At 46.2% G+C, this 18,419-nt stretch overlaps 1 protein-coding gene across 1 annotated transcript in view; it reads left to right on the top strand.

The window, feature by feature from the left end:
* Positions 1–18,419, top strand: part of GRIN2A (glutamate ionotropic receptor NMDA type subunit 2A) — a 370,883-nt gene that overhangs the window by 324,543 nt on the left and 27,921 nt on the right. Inside the window, exon 12 of the mRNA XM_060648461.3 lies at positions 13,190–13,377. Within this exon, the coding sequence (XP_060504444.2) occupies positions 13,190–13,377 (188 nt within the window). The remainder of the gene's footprint in view (positions 1–13,189; positions 13,378–18,419) is intronic.

Below are 18,419 nucleotides of genomic sequence, written 5' to 3' on the forward strand. Positions count from 1 at the left end.
ATCTATCAACTGACTACCTGAGAGTTGATAAGATCACAGCATCCTCTTTTCTATCCCCACAAGAAACTGGTTGGGAGATGTTGAAGTTGCCAAGGCAAAGGTAGCCTGGGAAGGCGTAAGGATTGTCATCGATGATTAGCTGCTGTGTGGGGCACGTTCTTTCCAGGATGCTCTCTGAGTGGCATACGTAGCTAAAATATTAGCTATATTTTATCAGTCAGGCAGGATCAAACTCAGAGGGTTCATTTCCAGCTCCTGGGTTTGAAAGCAGGCATAGACAACAGGGCTCCACGAGCTGTTCTCCTAAATGGGATAGCCTCATCTCTAGAGAAAAGTCAGATCGACAGTGACCTGGTTTCTGAGATCCACCCCCACACTGCAAATAAAGCTTAAAAATAATTGCTACCACATCACAGAGTTAGGATTTTTTTTTTTCCAAAATAAAAACTCAGGGAGGCACAGGCACTTTTTTGTTTTGTTTTTTTTTTGGGGGGGGGGTTTAGTGGTTGCAATTATCTCTTGTTAAACTCAATTAAAACTATATTAATGGATTTTCAAGGCCACCCATAAAATGTTAAAAATAGGAAAGAATGGGGGGGGGATTTAAAGGTGGGATCCTAATTCTGTAAATTCAGCAATGGGGAGAGAGGGAGAGGGAGAGGTAAAAAGAAGGCAAAAATGAAAATACATCAAAACGCATCAGAGATACTGCTCATTGCCCGGGAGTCTGATCTTCTTCCCATCTTTGTGTGTGTCACAACTGTTCTGCAACAAAAGTATTACTCGTAATAATCAGAGAAAAGTTTCTTCTGAACACAACGCTCCATTTCTTCCTGGTGTCTGTCCTCGCGTTGTGTGGCTTACACCCCTCAAATCGCCGTGCGTGCACATCTGCACTTTGCTTTTCTCCAACCTGTACCGTGGTGTTGGACTGTTTTCACATTTAACGACTGGACGGTATTTCGCCGAGTTAGAGGAATATAAATTAATGTAACTCACGGCTCTGCATTTCCATCACCCCGTGGCTGGCATGGGAGCCCCCTAAAGAAACAGCTATTTTAGGAAGCTTGCTGGTACCATCATTGTAGATCAGTTTGTTCACATTGCTGCCCTCCACCGCCTCTCAGACGTCTCCGTCATGCACAGTGTCGTTTTCCTTCACCTTAAGGCACGCTTCTACCTTGTGCACAGCACCATCTCTGGGATTTTCTTTTGGCCCGGGCTACTACATAACTCAGAGCTCGACTTGCGATCCTCTGTCGGCAACTGTGGAGAGCTTAGGGCCTCAATATCTGCTTCCTGACTTTCCCTGAAGCTTTAGCCACTATCCCACCTCTGACTTCCCGTAACTCAATCGGATTTCTTTATCCATATTTTTAAACCTTACTCTATTGCATTAAGCTACCTGAATGGTTTGGGGGATCTAAGCGAGGTATTTCTACCTAGCCCATAACATTTATTGGGCGCTCACCTATGTGCTGGGGACTGCTCTGAGTGTTGTGCCTGCATTATTTAAACCTCACAGCCACCCCGAGCCAACGACTCTCATGTTTTCCCATATACAATGGAAGGAATAGGCGTAGAGAGAATAAACAGCTTGTCTGGGTCACACTTGCTCCAGAGCCCATGCTTCGAGCCATGACTTAGAATATAAATATGAACATTCCCATAACACTGTACAATTAGCCTGCTAAATTGCCCACTATTACACAAAACCCAGAACTAATTTTGTTCATACTTTAAAATGTCTTTTTTTTTTCCTTTGAAAATCTTAATGCTGCTTTAAAAAGGGGGCACTATTTCTCTTTCCATTGAGATGGGGGGAATGGACTCACAGACAAAACACCCCCCCTGCAAAGGATATATTTCTTACATTAGGATACACGTGGTTAGAAGTTCCTCCTGGAGACTGTGAAGAGGCAGGGGGTTTCTGGAAGATTCCTTCTCCTGAGGGACCGCCTCTTCTTACTGCCTGCCCAACTCACACGGAGGCTTCGACTGTGTGATCTCATTTCATTCTGTTCCAACTCTGCCAAGTAGGCCTTCTGTCCATTTTACAGAAGAGCAAGCCAAGGCTGAGGGGGAGAGGCAGCTTGTCCAGAGGTTGAGTGAGGGTCACAGCCAGCCTTCACACTCAGCCCAGCATCTCTTCCTACCTGTACGTGCTAACTCTTGGCTTGTCCCAACAGGTGGACAGTTCTGGGAGAGATGGACGCCTTTGTTATGAGGCAGGGGCGCTAGACCGGGGAGGTCAATGCTCTTGGCCAGGCGAGGGCTGGTAAGCTCCAGAGCTGGGATTCGGACTGGCTCTAGCACCTGTGCCCTTAACTGCTGTGCTGCATTGCTTCTCATTGAAACGTAAATTCTCACTGTAAAACTCAAAACCACAGAAAAAGGAGCATCCCTTTGACCATGTCCCAACCCCAAGCCACCACCGCCGCCACCACCATCACCCCACACACACCACCAGATAGGCACCGCTGTCTGTTTGATATTCCAGGCCTTTTCTCCTGGTAGATTCATTTGTATGTATTTATATGTCCACACATCATTATCAGTTCATTCTGTGGGATGCTATCAAGCCATGCAGTTATATCACAGTTTGGTGTCGAACTAATAATACGTTTTGAAGAACCTCCCATATCTGTAGGTGTCTTTTGCCTTCATTCTCTTTGAAGAATTGGGCAGAATTGGGTGGTATCCACATCACGGTCTGTTTAACCCTTTCTCTTTGTGGGCTGGCAGTCATATTGCTCCATTAAAAATCCGGATGATTTTTTGAGGAACCTCCACAGTGTTTTCCAGAGCGGCTGCACCAGTTTGCATTCCCACCAACAGTGCAAGACGGTTCCTGTTTCTCCACATCCTCTCCAGCATCTATAGTCTCCCAATTTGTTCATTTTAGCCCCTCTGACTGGTGTGAGGTGGTATCTGAGTGTGGTTTTGATTGGTGTTTCCCTGATGAGGAGCGACATTGAGCATCTTTTCATATGTTTGTTGGCCATCTGGATGTCTTTGGAAAAGTGTCTATTCATGTCTTCTGCCCATTTCTTCACTGGATTATTTGTTTTTCAGGTATTGAGTTTAGTGAGTTCTTTATAGATTTTAGATACTAACCCTTTATCTTATATGCCATTTGCAAATATTGTTATCCATTCTGTCAGTTGCCTTTTAGTTTTGTTTAGATTGTATTTCCCTGATGAGGAGTGACATTGAGCATTGTTTCATGTATCTGTTGGCCATCTGGATGTCTTCTTTGGAGAAGTGTCTATTCATGTCTTCTGCCCATTTCTTTACTGGATTATTTGTTTTTCGGGTGTGGAGTTTGGTGAGTTCTTTATAAATTTTGGATACTAGCCCTTTATCTGATATGTCATTTGCAAATATCTTTTCCCATTCTGTCAGTTGCCTTTTAGTTTTATTGATTGTTTCCTTTGCAGTTCAGAAGCTTTTTATCTTGTTGAGGTCCCAATAGTTCATTTTTGCTTTTAATTCTCTTGCCTTTGGAGATGAGTCAAGTAAGAAATTGCTGCAACTGAGGTCAAAGAGGTTTCTCCTGTTTTCTCCTCTAGGGTTTTGATGGTTTCCTGTCTCACATTCAGGTCCTTCATCCATTTTGAGTTTATTTTTGTGTATGGTGTAAGAAAGTGATCTAGTTTCATTCTTCTGCATGTTGCTGTCTAGTTCTCCCAGCACCATATGTTAAAGAGACTGTCTGATGAATAGGGGCACATGTACCCCAATGTTTATAGCTCAGTTTCAACAATAGCCAAATTATGGAAAGAGCCTAAATGTCTGTCAACTGACAAATGGATAAATAAGATGTGGTTTATATATACAATGGAATACTACTTGGCAATGAGAAAGAATAAAATCTGGCCATTTGCAGCAACATGGCTGGAAATGGAGAGTATTATGCTAAGTGAAATAAGTCAGGCAGAGAAAGACAGGTCCCATATGTTTTCACTCTTATGTGGATCCTGAGAAACTTAACAGAAGACCATAGTGGGGGGGGGGGGGGAGGGAAAAAAAAGTTACAGAGAGGGAAGGAGGCAAACCATAAGAGACTCTTAAATACAGAGAACAAACTGAGGGTTGATGGAGGGATGGGGGAGAGGGGAAAGTGGGTGATGGGCACTGAGGAGGGCACCTGTTGGGATGAGCACTAGGTGTTATATGGAAACCAATTTGACAATAAGTTCTATTTAATTAAAAAAAAAAAGAAAGAAAATTTTAAAATCTGAAAAAAAAATCCGGATGAGTCCTCTGTAGTTCTCTAGGGATAATCTCAAGAAGGAGAATATCTGAGTCAAAGTATATATACCTTCTTGAAAAAGCTCAGTCTTATTTGGGTGACTGATTGGCTTATTTTCTGGGTGGACTCTTGGTGCAGAATATCTGCCTGGGAGTGAGAAATAACTAGATGCATACCCTGGCTGTGATAACGACCACCTCTGTGACTTCTGGCAAATAAATAACCTCTCTGAGCTTTCCCCACATCTGTACAGTCCCATCCCCTGAAATTAAGTGAATTGACTCTAGGGAAAGTACTCGGCACTGTATCTGATGCATAACAGCATTTTATCAAATGTTGATTTTTTTTTCTATTCTTTCCTTCATTTTCATATGGCTTTCGGTCCTCGCGATTGCCCGTCTTTCAGTTTTGGTGTGACAGGCTCAGCAGTGTCATTGTCACTAGCAGCAGTATAATGTGATGCCTCCAAGCTGAGTGTCCTGGATTGGAATCCCCACTCTGCCAACGTCCAGCTGTGGGGCCTGGGACAAGTCAATCAACCCCGTACACCCCAGTCTTCCTATGCATAAAATGATGCTAATTTTGGCTCCTCGGCTTAGGAAAACAGGGTAGGTAGGGTTAAATGAGATATGTAGGCAAATAACATAGTGTCTGGCACATGGCAGACATTCGAGAAAAGTCTAAGAAAAAATTTTTGAGCACTCTTTTTTTAAATGTTTACTTATTTTTGAGGGTGGGGAGAGGGGCAAAAAGAGAAGGAGACACAGAATCCAAAGCAGGCTCCAGGCTCTGAGCTGTCAGCACAGAGCCCAACGCAGGGCTCGAACTCACAAACCGTGAGATCATGACCTGAGCCGAAGTCGGGTGCTCACTCAACTGAGCCACCCAGGTGCCCCTGAGCATTCTTTATAACAGGCCATGCGCCACGGAATTAGCAGTGGAATGGTTAGCATGATCCCAACCCTTGAAGAGGGTAATCTAAGGGACTCTGTATAAAAGCTTTATATTCCAGAAGGAATCTGTATTTTTCCAATGTCGGAACGTGAATTGTGGGGTGAAGAAGCATAGCATTTGCCTAGCGCCTTAGAACTCACCAGAACATGTTTGTAGTTGTTACTTCATCCAACCAGTATACAGCCATGTGAGGGAGATTGTTTTCCTTCTGGTCAGGTGGGGAAATCAAGGCTTAGAGAAACACACAGACTCACTCTACGTGCCACGGTCTTGTTCCTCTGACCCCACATCCCATGTGAGGAAGCCCCACAGCGGTGTTCTGAAGGCACATTGCTTGGGCAAGTCATGGACTGGTCTGGAATCCTGGACTGTGGGAGGCCTTAGGCAGAGATCTTAGGGCCTCGGTTGCCTTGTTGGAAAATAGTAAAAGAAAAAGACAGTGTTACACGACCTGTCAACTCCTTGGACATGGCTAGTTGGGTCCATTGTTGAATTGAACAGAAACAAAGCAAGGATTTGCTGTATTTTTTTTCCAACTATTTCTTACTTTTGAGGTTATTCATCAGTAGGCAAAGGGTACACCCCCTCTTCTGTGTCTCTTATTCTCTCTCTCTCTCTCCCATCTCCCCGTTTCTTATTCTCTCCTTGTCTGTGACTTACTGTGTCCCCTTCACCATCTCTTTTTCTGATTCCCTCTTTCTCGTTCTCTTTCTCTTCCTGTTTTCCTTGGTGCCCGCTTCCATCCATATCTCTACCTCCTTCTCTCTCCCTCCTTCTCTGCCTTTCTCTGTCTCTGTCTCACAAAATCGCTAAGAATTTTCTCAGCTAAAAAATAAATATTAACTATCGGTCTTTTTTAAACCCAGTTCCCGGCCACTATCATCACCAGTAGACATAATCCATACAAATTAAACTGACAACAGTTAAAAGCACACAGGGTGAAATTTGTTATTGACTAAAAATCCATAGATGACTCAAACTTTCCCCAGCAAGTTTGGGTCTCTGCACAATTTTGACTCAGGAGAATTGAACTTTAGTGGAAATAATAACCATACAAGGAACTCAAAATGGCAGCAGCTATAAATTAGTCAAGTTTGTTGTGGTCCAAACACTGATCAGTGAGTCAAATCCTTATAAAATTTAAACACAAAAGAATTGATCCCAGTGAAAACAGTTTCCAGAAAAGTTGGAAACAATAACTAGGCTGTAGGAGACATCGATCTAGGAATTAGATTAGCTTAATGGAGTTTGCTCTGAAAAAAAAAAAAAAAAAAAAGCTTCCCTAGTGAAAATGCATCCGTGTCCATATAACTCTAATTTTACAGCTTATATTCACAAACTGGGAGTCCAGATGTGATTCTAAGCCACTTTCGTAAAGCCAGTTTTAGACCATCCCGTGCCGACGGCAGGTACAGCCTGTGCGTGCTGAGGGTCTCTTCCCCAAGCAGGTAGTTCCAAGGGTTGTCGTGCCTCAGTGGTACCACTTCTTGGGCCCATGAACACCCTCAACCCCCCAACAGCCTTGTGTCTGGGTGCTTGCTGAGGATCCATACCGCCTTCGCCTGTGCGCACACTGACGTCATCACGGCCACGCCAGCCCCTGAACTTGCGCCTGAATTTACAGAACATGTTCACATCTGTCTTCGTCCATCCAACAGCCACCCTGAGAAAGAGGTGTCATTTCCCCTTCTTCCACGTGGGAAAACCCAAGCTCACAGAGGTCCCGTGCGGGGGGCCTCACTGGCGGAGACTGCGGAGTCACCCGAGCCCCACTCCCAGGCGTCCCAACGCCCTGATTGACCTGAATTTCTGGCCGCTGCATTTCCGTCCTGGCTAGGCTCGCACGTGAGCTCCAACGTACATCCAGTTATCATCCAAGAGGTGTTTAATTTTCATAACACTTTAGACTAGACTCCAAAACACACGTGCGCAGGCACAGACACACCCGTCCACACTCCAGATTCATTAATTCATCAGAACAAGTCAGTGTCTCGTTAAAGGCTTCTTGAATGTTAATGGATGAATAATTAACTCTAACGATATAATTAGCCTTTAAATGTACTGAGACCCCCAGAGAGCATCTGAAAACATGCAGAAGGAGATGATGAGCTAAAACCGGAAACTTTTGATTAGGAAATGTCAAGCTGCCTCGCCATACAAGTCCCTTTCCCCAAAGGGCCAGGCCTTGCCTTGGGGCCGTGGCCTTCCCTCGTGTTGGGGGCATCAGATTGGCCGACAGGCAGTCTTGGGTCAAGGAGTGAACTCTGAGGCCACCACGCTGGCAGAAGGGACACCGACCCCGGTGACAGCGTCAGATCGACACACTCGAGAAAGCTGTAGCAGCCTCTTCAGAGCCGTCGAAAACTCTGGCAGGAAAGTGCTCGGTTAAAGTAGCACGGGGCACGTGTGACATCCTCCTTACTTTGCATGTTGGCACATCGGCAGACGGAAGTGTTACTGCTCCCCACCCCCCATCCCGAATGGCTGCCGGTTTTAATCATTTGCTTTCCTTGAGGACTGCCAGTGACAGGAAGCGAGCAAGGGCACCCACACCGCCTCTACGATGCATGGCGGGGGGTGGGCCAGCACAGCAAACACACACACAGCACACACAGCACAGCACTGCATTCATTTGGGGCTCCAATTCTGTTCCACACCTCAGGCTGGGGAGCCAAGGTGGCCGTTCACTTGTCACAAATGTTTGGAGAAGAGATGGCCCTTCTGTGGGGAGGACAGGCAGAGAGGTGGACCAGGTAGGGGCTTTGTCCCCATGGCTACTCTCAGATCCCCTCCTTTAGGCCTCCGCTGGCCCGTGGGAGAAGCTTCCAGCCTGTGACAGCCATGGGACATGGGCAGGAGCTGGGAAGGCGGGACGAAGACGGTTTCCTCTTGAAAAGCAGGAGCGGGAAACACGGAGCAGAGAAGCATGACTGGCTTCCTTACCTGTGAGCCCCCCAGTGTCCCGGGGACTCCTGTGAGCTCTGGGGCCTCTTTCCTGCCGGGCCGGCTTTACTTCCTGCTGCTTCACACCCAGGGGCTGTCAGCTACCACGCTGCGTCCTGATAGCTGGCTGTCTCCCGAAATCTCAGCTCCGGGCCCCCAGATGCTTCCGTTTCAGGTGGCTTTTCTCTTCCGGACCCTGCACCAACGGGAGCTGTGGCGTCTATGCCTACACGTGTCCTGAAGGCAGGGGTGGGGTGTGCTGGGGGTGAGAGAAGGTTTCTGCGGGGGAGACTCTGGACTCTCCGTGGCTGTGCATCTGTTGGGAAAGAGACACATGAAGTTGACCCATCGAGGCTGTTGCAGCCAGGCTCTGATCCCGGCTTCTTCTCTCGTAGCGCCGGGCTTGACTCACAGCTGTGCCCGCCGGTCTGAATTTCATGAGCAAAATACAGACTTGCCTTGGTCTACCCTGCAAGTGTCACAGAACCTCGTGGCCACAGTGGTTGTGTCTGTGGCCTCTGGCATCAGACTGTGTGGAAGGCCAGACACTGTGGTGACACCAGACGGTGTGAGTCACGTGGCCCTCCACTGCCTCCGTTTCCTCACCTGGCCATGGGGATGGCAGCCACACATCCACCCGTGCCCTGATAGCAGGACTCAGTGGGATGAGACAATGCGTGTCAAGTACCCGGGACTGGATTGGTCACAGGCAGTGCACAGAACGTCGTGGAAAAGGCCATAAAATCTGAATTCGATTGAACGCATCGGTGTGTTTCAAGCATTTGTTTTGTGCCAGACACGGTGCACACATTTTACTCACGTAACCTCACCTTGTTCCCAAAGCCCCCCAACGGCAGAGATTGTCCATCCCACTTTGCAGAGAGAAGACTGGGGCTCAGAAACACAGGCCCCTGGCTCCGAGTCTTTGACCACAGAGCCCACTCTTGAGGATGTCAGCACGTCTCAATTTCTTCTTTTAAAAAATAGGAACATTTTTCTCTCAATTGAAAAGAGAGCAGGTATACCTCTTTGGGTCAGAGCAAGGAGGGAACCCACTCCCCACAGCCTTCCCCTGCCCACCTGGAGCTATGCCGTCCACTTAAGGAGCAACCAGCCGTGAGCGACCATTTAACGACAGAATCTAAATTAATGTGAGGAAATAAAAATAAAAACTCAGTTCCCCACTTGCACGAACCGCACTTCAAATGCGTGATAGCCACATCAGACAGAGTAGACGTGCAGCGTTGGTTTCAGAAGCTCTACTGGGCAGCACTGTCACAGAGACAGTGATATAGACGGGCTTCCGTTTGCCTTAGCCCCATGGGACCCGCTCTGCTCATAGACCACATAGGAAAAGAACAATACCAATTGTATATCTCCCTCCTCTTTTGCAAAGCGCTGTGAGGACCAGCTATCTATGGGGGGTGGGGGGGGGGATTGCTGTGCAAGCCCCAGGATGTCTGTAAACACGCAGGTGTCTTTGACCATTGCATTTAGACCTCAGCTCTCTAGAATCACTGATGAGGGAGAGAAAACCAACATCACAGGGCCCTGCAGTTTTCCTTCCTGCACTGTCCTCCTTTTGGTTCTGATGCGGGCCTGAGACCCGCGCCAGGCCTCTCTGTGGCCCTTCCTGGCCACCAGCCCACACCAGACACACCAGTGTGTGGAACTGCTTCATTCACTCGGGTCTTTTGCGATCGCCCTCCCTCTGCCTTAACAGCATCTTACTTTTGCAAACTTTGTTTCCTGAGAAAACTTCCTTTTTTCTTTCTGCTCATCTGGTCGTTTTGTGCTCAGCTGAAGAATATTTTATCATGAGATAATGGTAATGATTTGCAAAAATCTGTGCCTGTCCATAAAATGGTGATTTAAGCTGCTGTTGGATAGCTCTTGATGGTTGCCAGGTGCAGTTAAAACCACACTGGGATTTCCAGTAAAAACCGGTTAAAACCGCACTGGGATTTCTATCCCAGAAACCCTTCAATGTGTGGTGGCTTACCAGGATAGGGAGAGATTTCACCTCACACATACAGATGGTCTTAACATTTGAATGCCCCTGTATGCATGTATGTGTGTATTTTTGTTTTTTGTTTTATGTCTTTTTGAGAATTGAGAGAGTGGGATGAGGCTTAGGAAGTCTCAGCAAAACCCACGTTCCCAAAATCTCCATGGCAACCTTAATATGTTAAGGTATTGACGTTGCAAGCACGTAAGTTTCATGAAGAAGACAGATGCCATCCATGGCCCCAAGTCCTCAGGATACACATGTCATCAAGAGCCTCAGTTTCCCTACTGATAGTCACAGAAGATGACTCTTGGCTTGTGGAATCAGAATGCCACAGCTAGAGGAGTATCTCGGCAGCACCCCAGTGACCACCTCACGGATGAGGAACTGGCAATCCAAAAGAAGGAAGTGAGTTTCCCGAGGTCCCACCGTCTCCGAGTCTACTAGAGAATCCCAAGCCCCTCTACCTGCCCATCCACTGCTCCTGTCACACGCTCCCCCACCTTCATGTACAAATTGTTTTTGACTCTCCATCTCATATTTCCACAGCTCTCTGCATTGCTGGCTGTCCAGAAGGCTGTTTCCTCTTGGTTCATCAGCTCTGGTTTACCATCACCATTAACAATGCTTAGTTTCCTTCCCCTTCCACTTGGATGATCTCATCCCCTTTTAATACTCTCTGACTATAATCCCAAACCCTCAGTTCTGCAGCCTTGGGAGAAAGACTTTAGAGTCTTTGTGTTGGTGAGATGAGCCTTGCAGTCTTGCCCCACCTCTAACCATTACAGAAACAAAAAATTAAAATGAAGCATGCCGCTGTAAACCTTCCAAATAGTTTTATTCCCATCGGGAGGCCTTCAGCAGCTGTCTCTGAAAGAATGCAACATTTTACCTCCTTTCCCTGCCACTTTTATTTTTCTTTGCTTCACTGTTTTATGTGTTCTTGTTAAATAAAGAAAGGCAGTAAAGTTGAGAAAGTACCAGGACGTCGAGTAATCTCCGATTTAGCTTTTCTATCTACTTGAGGACATCCCATCCCATCCCTACCTAGTTTTGAGCCATCCATCCCCATGTACAAGGGCGACCACTTCAGCCTTGTTAAATACTTTTAAAAATTGCGAACAGTACTCATACCCACTGACAGTGACCTGGGTAATGAAAGAGGTACAGCCACGGTATCGAGGGACAATTTAATGCTTGCCTTTTGGGGGCGTGGGCTGGGAAGGGTCATGCAGGACTTCTGAGATGATAACGTTTGATGCCTTAATCTGCGTGGTGATTTCCAGGATGTAGAATGGGTACAAATTTATGTGGCACTTTATTCGATCTTAATAAAAATAAATACATCCACAAAGGGAAAAAAATGTGCTATGTTATTGACATGGCAACAAGCAAAGAAGGCAACTTGGGAAGTAGTTTGTATGGAATAATGATAATTTTCAGGTTGAAACAAGGACACACTATGGCCCACGGGCCAATCTGTGTTTATAAATAACCTTTTATTGGAACAGAGCTGAGTTCATTCACTTCTGCATTATTTAGGGCCGCTTTTGTGTTGTGTACTCACTTCCTAGGTCTGCAAGAACAAAGTACTAGAAACTGAGAGGCTTACACAATAGGAATTTTTCGGTCTCACTGTTGTGGGGCTGGAATCTGATACCAAGGGGTCCGCAGGGCTGTGCTGGCTCTGAGGGCACGAGGATAGTATCTGTTCCGGGGCCTCTCTCTCAGCGTCTGGTAGCTTCTTGGCTTGTGACAGTGTGAACTCCAGCCTCCCCATGGTGGTGGTCTCCTTGCCTGTGTGTCTGTGGTCAAATTTCCCCTTTTTTTATAGTGGTTTGGGGGCCCACACGTCCCCCATGTGACCTTAGGCTAACGAATCACATCTGCAATGACCTTATGTCCAAACGAGGTCAGATTCTGACATGCCGGGGGTTAGGGCTTCAACATAGGAATTTGCTGGGGGTGGGGGGGGGGACCAGCCCAAAACATGCTACAGCAACAGAGTTGAGAGGTTGTGATAGAGATTGTGTGGCCCACAAAGCTTAACTGATTATCTTGTCTTTACAGAAGACGTTTGCCAACCCCTGTTTTAAAACACTTGGGTATGGGGGCGCCTCTGACTTTGTTCGTTAAGTTCGTTAAGCCTCTGACTTTGTTCATTAAGCCTCTGACTTTGGCTCAGATCATGATCTCGCGGTTCGTGAGTTCAGGCGCCGTGTCAGGCCCTGGTGCTGACAGCTCAGAGCCTGGAGCCTGTTTAGGAATCTGTGTCTCCCTCTCTCTCTGCCCCTCCCCGACTCACGCTTGCTCGCTCGCTCTCTCTCTCTCTCTCTCTCTCTCTCTCTCTCAAGAGTATATAATAAAACATTTTTAAAAATTAAAAAGAATTTTTTTAAAGGTGTGGGTGTGTGTGCAAGCATACATGTGTACAACTGCCTGAGAAATTTGGAAGGCTGTTCACCAGTGTGTTAACCTCTGCTTCTGAATTATGGAATTATGGGCAATTTAAATTTTAATTGTATTTTTGATACTTTCTATATTATTGAGGTTTCTAAAAATTATCATGTAATAATTTCTGTAATATACATAGACAGTAAACATGTTTCCTCTGGGAGGAAAAGACATCATTCCTATGTACTCGCTCTCCCTTCCTGCAGCCTCCACCAAATTCTCCTGTACCTTAATGGTTTATTTTGGTCTGATGCAAACCTTTCTAAATAGGCCGCTGTTCTCCACTGTTGGGAGTGCTAAGTGCTTAACAAACCAGCAAACTCAACTGTTTACTCACTTGGGCATAAGGATTCTTTATGTCTTTATTTGGCTGACTCCTGTAACTTGGAGAGAAAAGCTTCTGGCTTTTATCTCCTCATTAAAAATAGATCCTTTTATGACGAGGGGACGAAGTGGCCATGAGTCACCCCGTGTGGTGTGAAAGACAGTGTGAGGTGCTGCCTCGGGCCCCAGGAGCTGGGCCCCGAAATGGTACCCCGCCATCCCCATGACCCCCTGGTTTTTTATCATTGCAGGAAACTGGACGCTTTCATCTACGATGCTGCGGTCTTGAATTACAAGGCTGGGAGGGATGAAGGCTGCAAGCTGGTGACCATCGGGAGCGGGTACATCTTCGCCACCACTGGCTACGGAATTGCTCTCCAGAAGGGCTCCCCTTGGAAGAGGCAGATTGACCTGGCCCTGCTCCAGTTTGTGGGTGATGGTAAGACCTTGGGTGACCCCCTAACTTTCGGGGGACATGACACCCTTGCGCTCTGTTTTCTGATTGGCTTTCCAGTAGACCTTGGTAGGGTGAGCTCGCTCACTCTTGGTCAGGGGCCTCTCACACGACACCACGTTTTTTAGGTTGCTTGTAACAGAAACCAGTTTTAGACAATGAAACTGTCAAAGGGGATTTATTTTAAGGATGCAGAAGTGTCTATCTCAGTGAATTGAGGGAAGGGTTGAGCCAATAGGCTTAGAGAAAAGAAAACAGGAACCAGAGCGATCCTGGAGTCTTAATAGCAGGAATTCGTAGATCTGTCCTAGAGCACCAGGTCTCACTGGGGACAGTTTGGGCTCCCAGTGGGTATTGGGCTATGTCTGGAGACATCTTTGTCATGATTGGGAGGCTGTTTGCCCCTGGATTCTAGTGGGTAGAGGCCAGGGTACTGGCATACATCTTACGGCATCCAGGACAGCCCTCCACATCTCAAAACACAGAATCACCTGACCCCAAATGTTAGTAGTGCTGGGCCAGAGAAACCATGACTCTGCATGAACTCGGCTCCAGTCCTAAGCTCTGTTCTCTAAATTCTAAATTTCACATTGCAGAGGAAGGATTCCTGATGCATTTTGAATCAACCTCTTTTTCCTGGGCCCATCAGGAGTGCCTGAGGGGTGGGGTTATGTTGTTCTAACACAAACAGCTCCTGTTATTATCCCGTGGAGGGGTGAAGGAGAAGCAGTCTGTAGAAAGGAATAAAGTCTGCCTCTTGCTCAACAGACCAAAAGATAGATCCCACCCCCGTGGGTCTCACAGTCTAATGGGACTTTGGCATGTACGGATCGGTGTAGGTAATTGGGCCGACTGTGTCTCCAGCCAACATTTCCTTCAGCCTGGCCTTCCGTACTCCCTGGTCGGTGACCTCAGCACACGAGAGTTCCACGCCACGGGTTTTAGGATCCCGTCCTGGCTCCAATGGCATGTGGGTGTCCCTTTGAATTGCCAACACTGAGAAGGGAAAAGCAAAGTGAGCCTCATGGCCAGTGACGCCTGAAGACTTGAGTGGGCGTGAGCGGGGTACAGAAGTTCGGGCCCCGGGCAGAAGCTGTACTCAAGGACGGCTGGAGGCCCTATTCAGAGATGGTTACACAGGACGCTGTGCCTCTGCAGCTGGGAGAGGCAGATCCGTCAACACTGCAGTCAGATAGAATATTGAAATGGGCAGAGGTTAGTACACAGCGTGGTGTGGATCTGAACAAGGTGCATCATTCAATGCACCCTCTTCTCTGCTCCCGGAATTAAGCCCTTGACTCTCAAAGTACCATCAAACATCTAAATGTGTTTTATATTTAACTCCCAAATAAGAACGTCTGATCCTGTGAATTCCCTGTGGGGCATTTGCACCTTCTTCTGATCACGATGTGTGTTCTCTGTTGTGTAATCGTGATTTGTGGCTGTGTCGGTGAGCTCTGGCTGTGAAATCTTAGAGGCATATTCCGGTAAGCATTTGTTTTGCCTGTGGGAGTACAGGTTCAGTGGAGGGGCTCTGTGTCAGGCTGTGGTGGCCTTGGTGGCTCTGGCCCCCGCTGTGCGTCCGTGGACCAAATGTGTGGTCTCTGCTCTGCGTGTGTTTATTCTGGGTCTCAGGCCAAAAGGGCAGCAGGCTGCCTGGCAGAAGCTCTTTTCTCGGCTATGTCACAGGCACAGAGAAGGACATCTAACTGGACACATGCTGTTCAAGTCTCTGGTTGGCCGTGTTCACATCTGCTAACACCCTTCTGTCTAAAGCAAGTCAGATTGCCAAGTCCAAAGTAAAGGGACCAGAGGTACACTCTGCCTTTTATGGGAGGAGTTTGGAGTTATATGACCAGGGGTGTGGACACAGAGAGGGGTGGAGAGTTGGGAGCCAGCTGCCAGACTGCATACGTTACCTGTGTTCTGTAATATCCATGATAACTTTATGACGTTCAGTGTTGCTTATGCCCATTTCACAGAGGGGGAAATGGAAAGTTGTAGAGCGTCTACGTCAGGGGCCTTAATCTGGAAGGGGATCAATGATGTCACACTCCTGTTTCATTTAATTCCCAACGATGTCTATCAAAGTTGGATAATTGTATCCATGAGATTTATAGACCCTTCAGGAAGAAGTAATCTAGTATACCTCTGAACTGAAATCTTTTGCCCCACTGACAAATACTTCTATGAAGGGGGTGATCTTCCTTAGCCTCAGTTTACTCATCTGTGAATGAACGCTTGCAGAAATATTTCCTTGATAAGGCTGGCATGTGGATGAAATGAAAGGATACCTGTAAAGAGCTTAGCTAGGCCCAGCACCTGGAAATAGAAGTGGTTCAATAAATGCAAGCTATTACCATCATCATCTCCATCATCATTATCAGGACCATCGCCATTATCGTCATCACCATCATTATCATTATATCATCATCACCAACACCATCATCACTGTCCTAATCACCACTATCCCCATCACCATCATCACCACCATCCCCATCACCATCATCACTGTCCTTATCACCACCATCCCCATCACCATCATCACCACCATCCCCATCACCATCATCACTGTCCTTATCACCACCATCCCCATCACCATCATCACCATCACGACCATCCCCATCACCATCATCACCACCATCCCCATCACGACCATCCCCATCACCATCATCACTGTCCTTATCACCATCACCACCATCATCATCATCATCATCATCACCATCACCACCATCACCATTTTATCACCAGCATGATCATCGTCACCACCATCCTCATCATTACCAGTCTCCACCTCCTCCTCATTGTTGTCCATCCACAACTCCAATATTCAGTGTAGCCTATTTAGTATCGTATTGGTGGTTAATAGTATCATGGAAACAACCTTTATGGTGCCGAACATAAAATGCGCTCTTTGTGGCAAATAAAAAATACAAAATACAGGCATCCAGATAGGTCAAAAGTGTGTTCCTGGTAGTAGCAGAGCATCTAGATTCTTACACATATTTTCTGTCCTCAATCATTGCTTTCCTGGTCAGACTGTCAGGATTGGGACACGTGTCTTCTCGGCTTCATCTCTAGAGGCCATCTGGAAGCAAAGACATTAGAGAGAAAATGACGTTGCTCCAGGGGGTGTCTTAAGATAATCTTCTCGCAAAGGCACGTCCAATTCTGAATGTCTCTCTAGGAGTAAATACATGAATTAACACAACTGCATAAATATTTCACTTATCTTATGCAGCTTCAGCAGGATTAATTATGCTCTAAAATTAGACCTGTAAAGAGCACAGTGCTAAGCAGTACCTAATTATTATTCATCCTCTAGAATGGAGTGTTTATCTCTTGTTATAGAGTAGCTTTGGTGGACGATTACGAGTCTAATGTGCGTTAAAAGTATAAAAAATTCTCCTAATGAGCTGTGTAAATACAACCTTTGAGTGGAGCATTTAGTTATTGGGGGAGCCTCTTACGTGAAGCCTGCCAGGCATTTCCCTAGGAGATGGACTGCTGATTTCCCTTAAGAGGTACGCAGAATCCCAATAAGAGCTCGCCTTCCTTTTCCTGTCTGATTGCTGTATCCTTTCTGAAATAGTGGAGTGCCCCACGGGGATCTTTGCTTCTCAGTACTTTAGTAACAACACTCATGAGTACTTTTCAGCATTGATCATCAGTATCCAACATTTACTGGGAAACACACTTTCCTAGAGGGGAATGTCATGGTCTTTTTCTTCTCTCCTTCAGGGAACTTACAGTCCAGTTGGTTGGCAATGTACAAACTTAAAATATCTAATGTCAAGATGCAAGCTTATTATAATAATTCATAAATATGAAGTAACATATACATATATGTGGCTATATATTCTTAGGTATCTTGGATAGGTGAGAGAGGAGTCCAGAGGAAATATGGGATACACTTGAGTTTTTTAATGGAAGAATGAAAAGGCAGAGTAAGTCATAAAGAATAGGTATAGTAAGATTTAGACAAAAAATAGAACGGCCTGAGTTCATAGAGCCTCATTCATTAATTCATCCAGCAAGTGGCAAATATCTGTTGAGTATCTGGTATCTCCCTGGCACCTAAAAGGTGACACTTGAGTGAGAAATAAAGAGTAAGTAAGTCTGGGACCTAAAAAACGGCATTTCTGGCTTCACAGGAGAGGTTGAATGAGAGATGTTAGGTCCCATCAATCTTACGGATTTTGTACTTTTTAAAAATGTGATCCTGGGATTTGAAGAGATGGATGGAAGATCATAGAGGTTAAAGCCCTGTGGGCGTATAGAGGCCAGCAAGTAGATATTGAGGAGAACAAGACTGTATGATAATACTGTTCAGCAGCCAGTGATGTTGGGAAAAGGAAGGAAAACAGTTGTTGGAGCCTGTTGTCAGTGGCCCAGCACAGGGCCAAGTACCTCACAAATATTCTTAGCAGCCCTTCACACATTACTCTGGGGCAGATCTTATCCCCATTTTGCAGAGCAGGAAAATGAGGCTCTGTTGGGTTAAGAGAGCCAAGGCAGAGCTTTCAGACTTTGACGTAAACAGGAATCACCTGGGGATCTTGTTAAAGTGCAGATTCTGGTTCGGTGGGTCAGTCGGGGGATGGGGGAAGCAAGCGCAGGGGTCAGATTCTGCATTTCTAACAAGCTGCTCCTGGTCTATGGACAACACCCTGTATGGATTTTTTTATGGTTCGTGTAACTCCGGTTCTGATCGTCTTGCTCAGGGGCCATGCTCCAGGGGCAAATCCTCGGTTGCTAGTGGCCAGATCACCTTGGCTATAAATAATATGCTCTAGCACAGAGACACATTTAATCTTCCTCTTTGTACTTGGCTCAGTTTTCATGGCTGTTGGTTTATTTTTAAACCCAGAAATACATTACTTGTCCCTGGTATCTCGTCCGAGTTCACCGAACAAATAAAACCAAATATATGTATGTATATCGTACATCTTTATAAGCTATATGCTGTATTTCACTGCACTTATATCTACATCTATATGATAGATATCATGTCAAATATTTGAGAG

The sequence above is a fragment of the Panthera onca genome, chromosome E3, assembly GCF_046562875.1.
Source record: "Panthera onca isolate mPanOnc1 chromosome E3, mPanOnc1 haplotype 2, whole genome shotgun sequence".
NCBI classification, from domain to species: Eukaryota; Metazoa; Chordata; class Mammalia; order Carnivora; family Felidae; genus Panthera; species Panthera onca.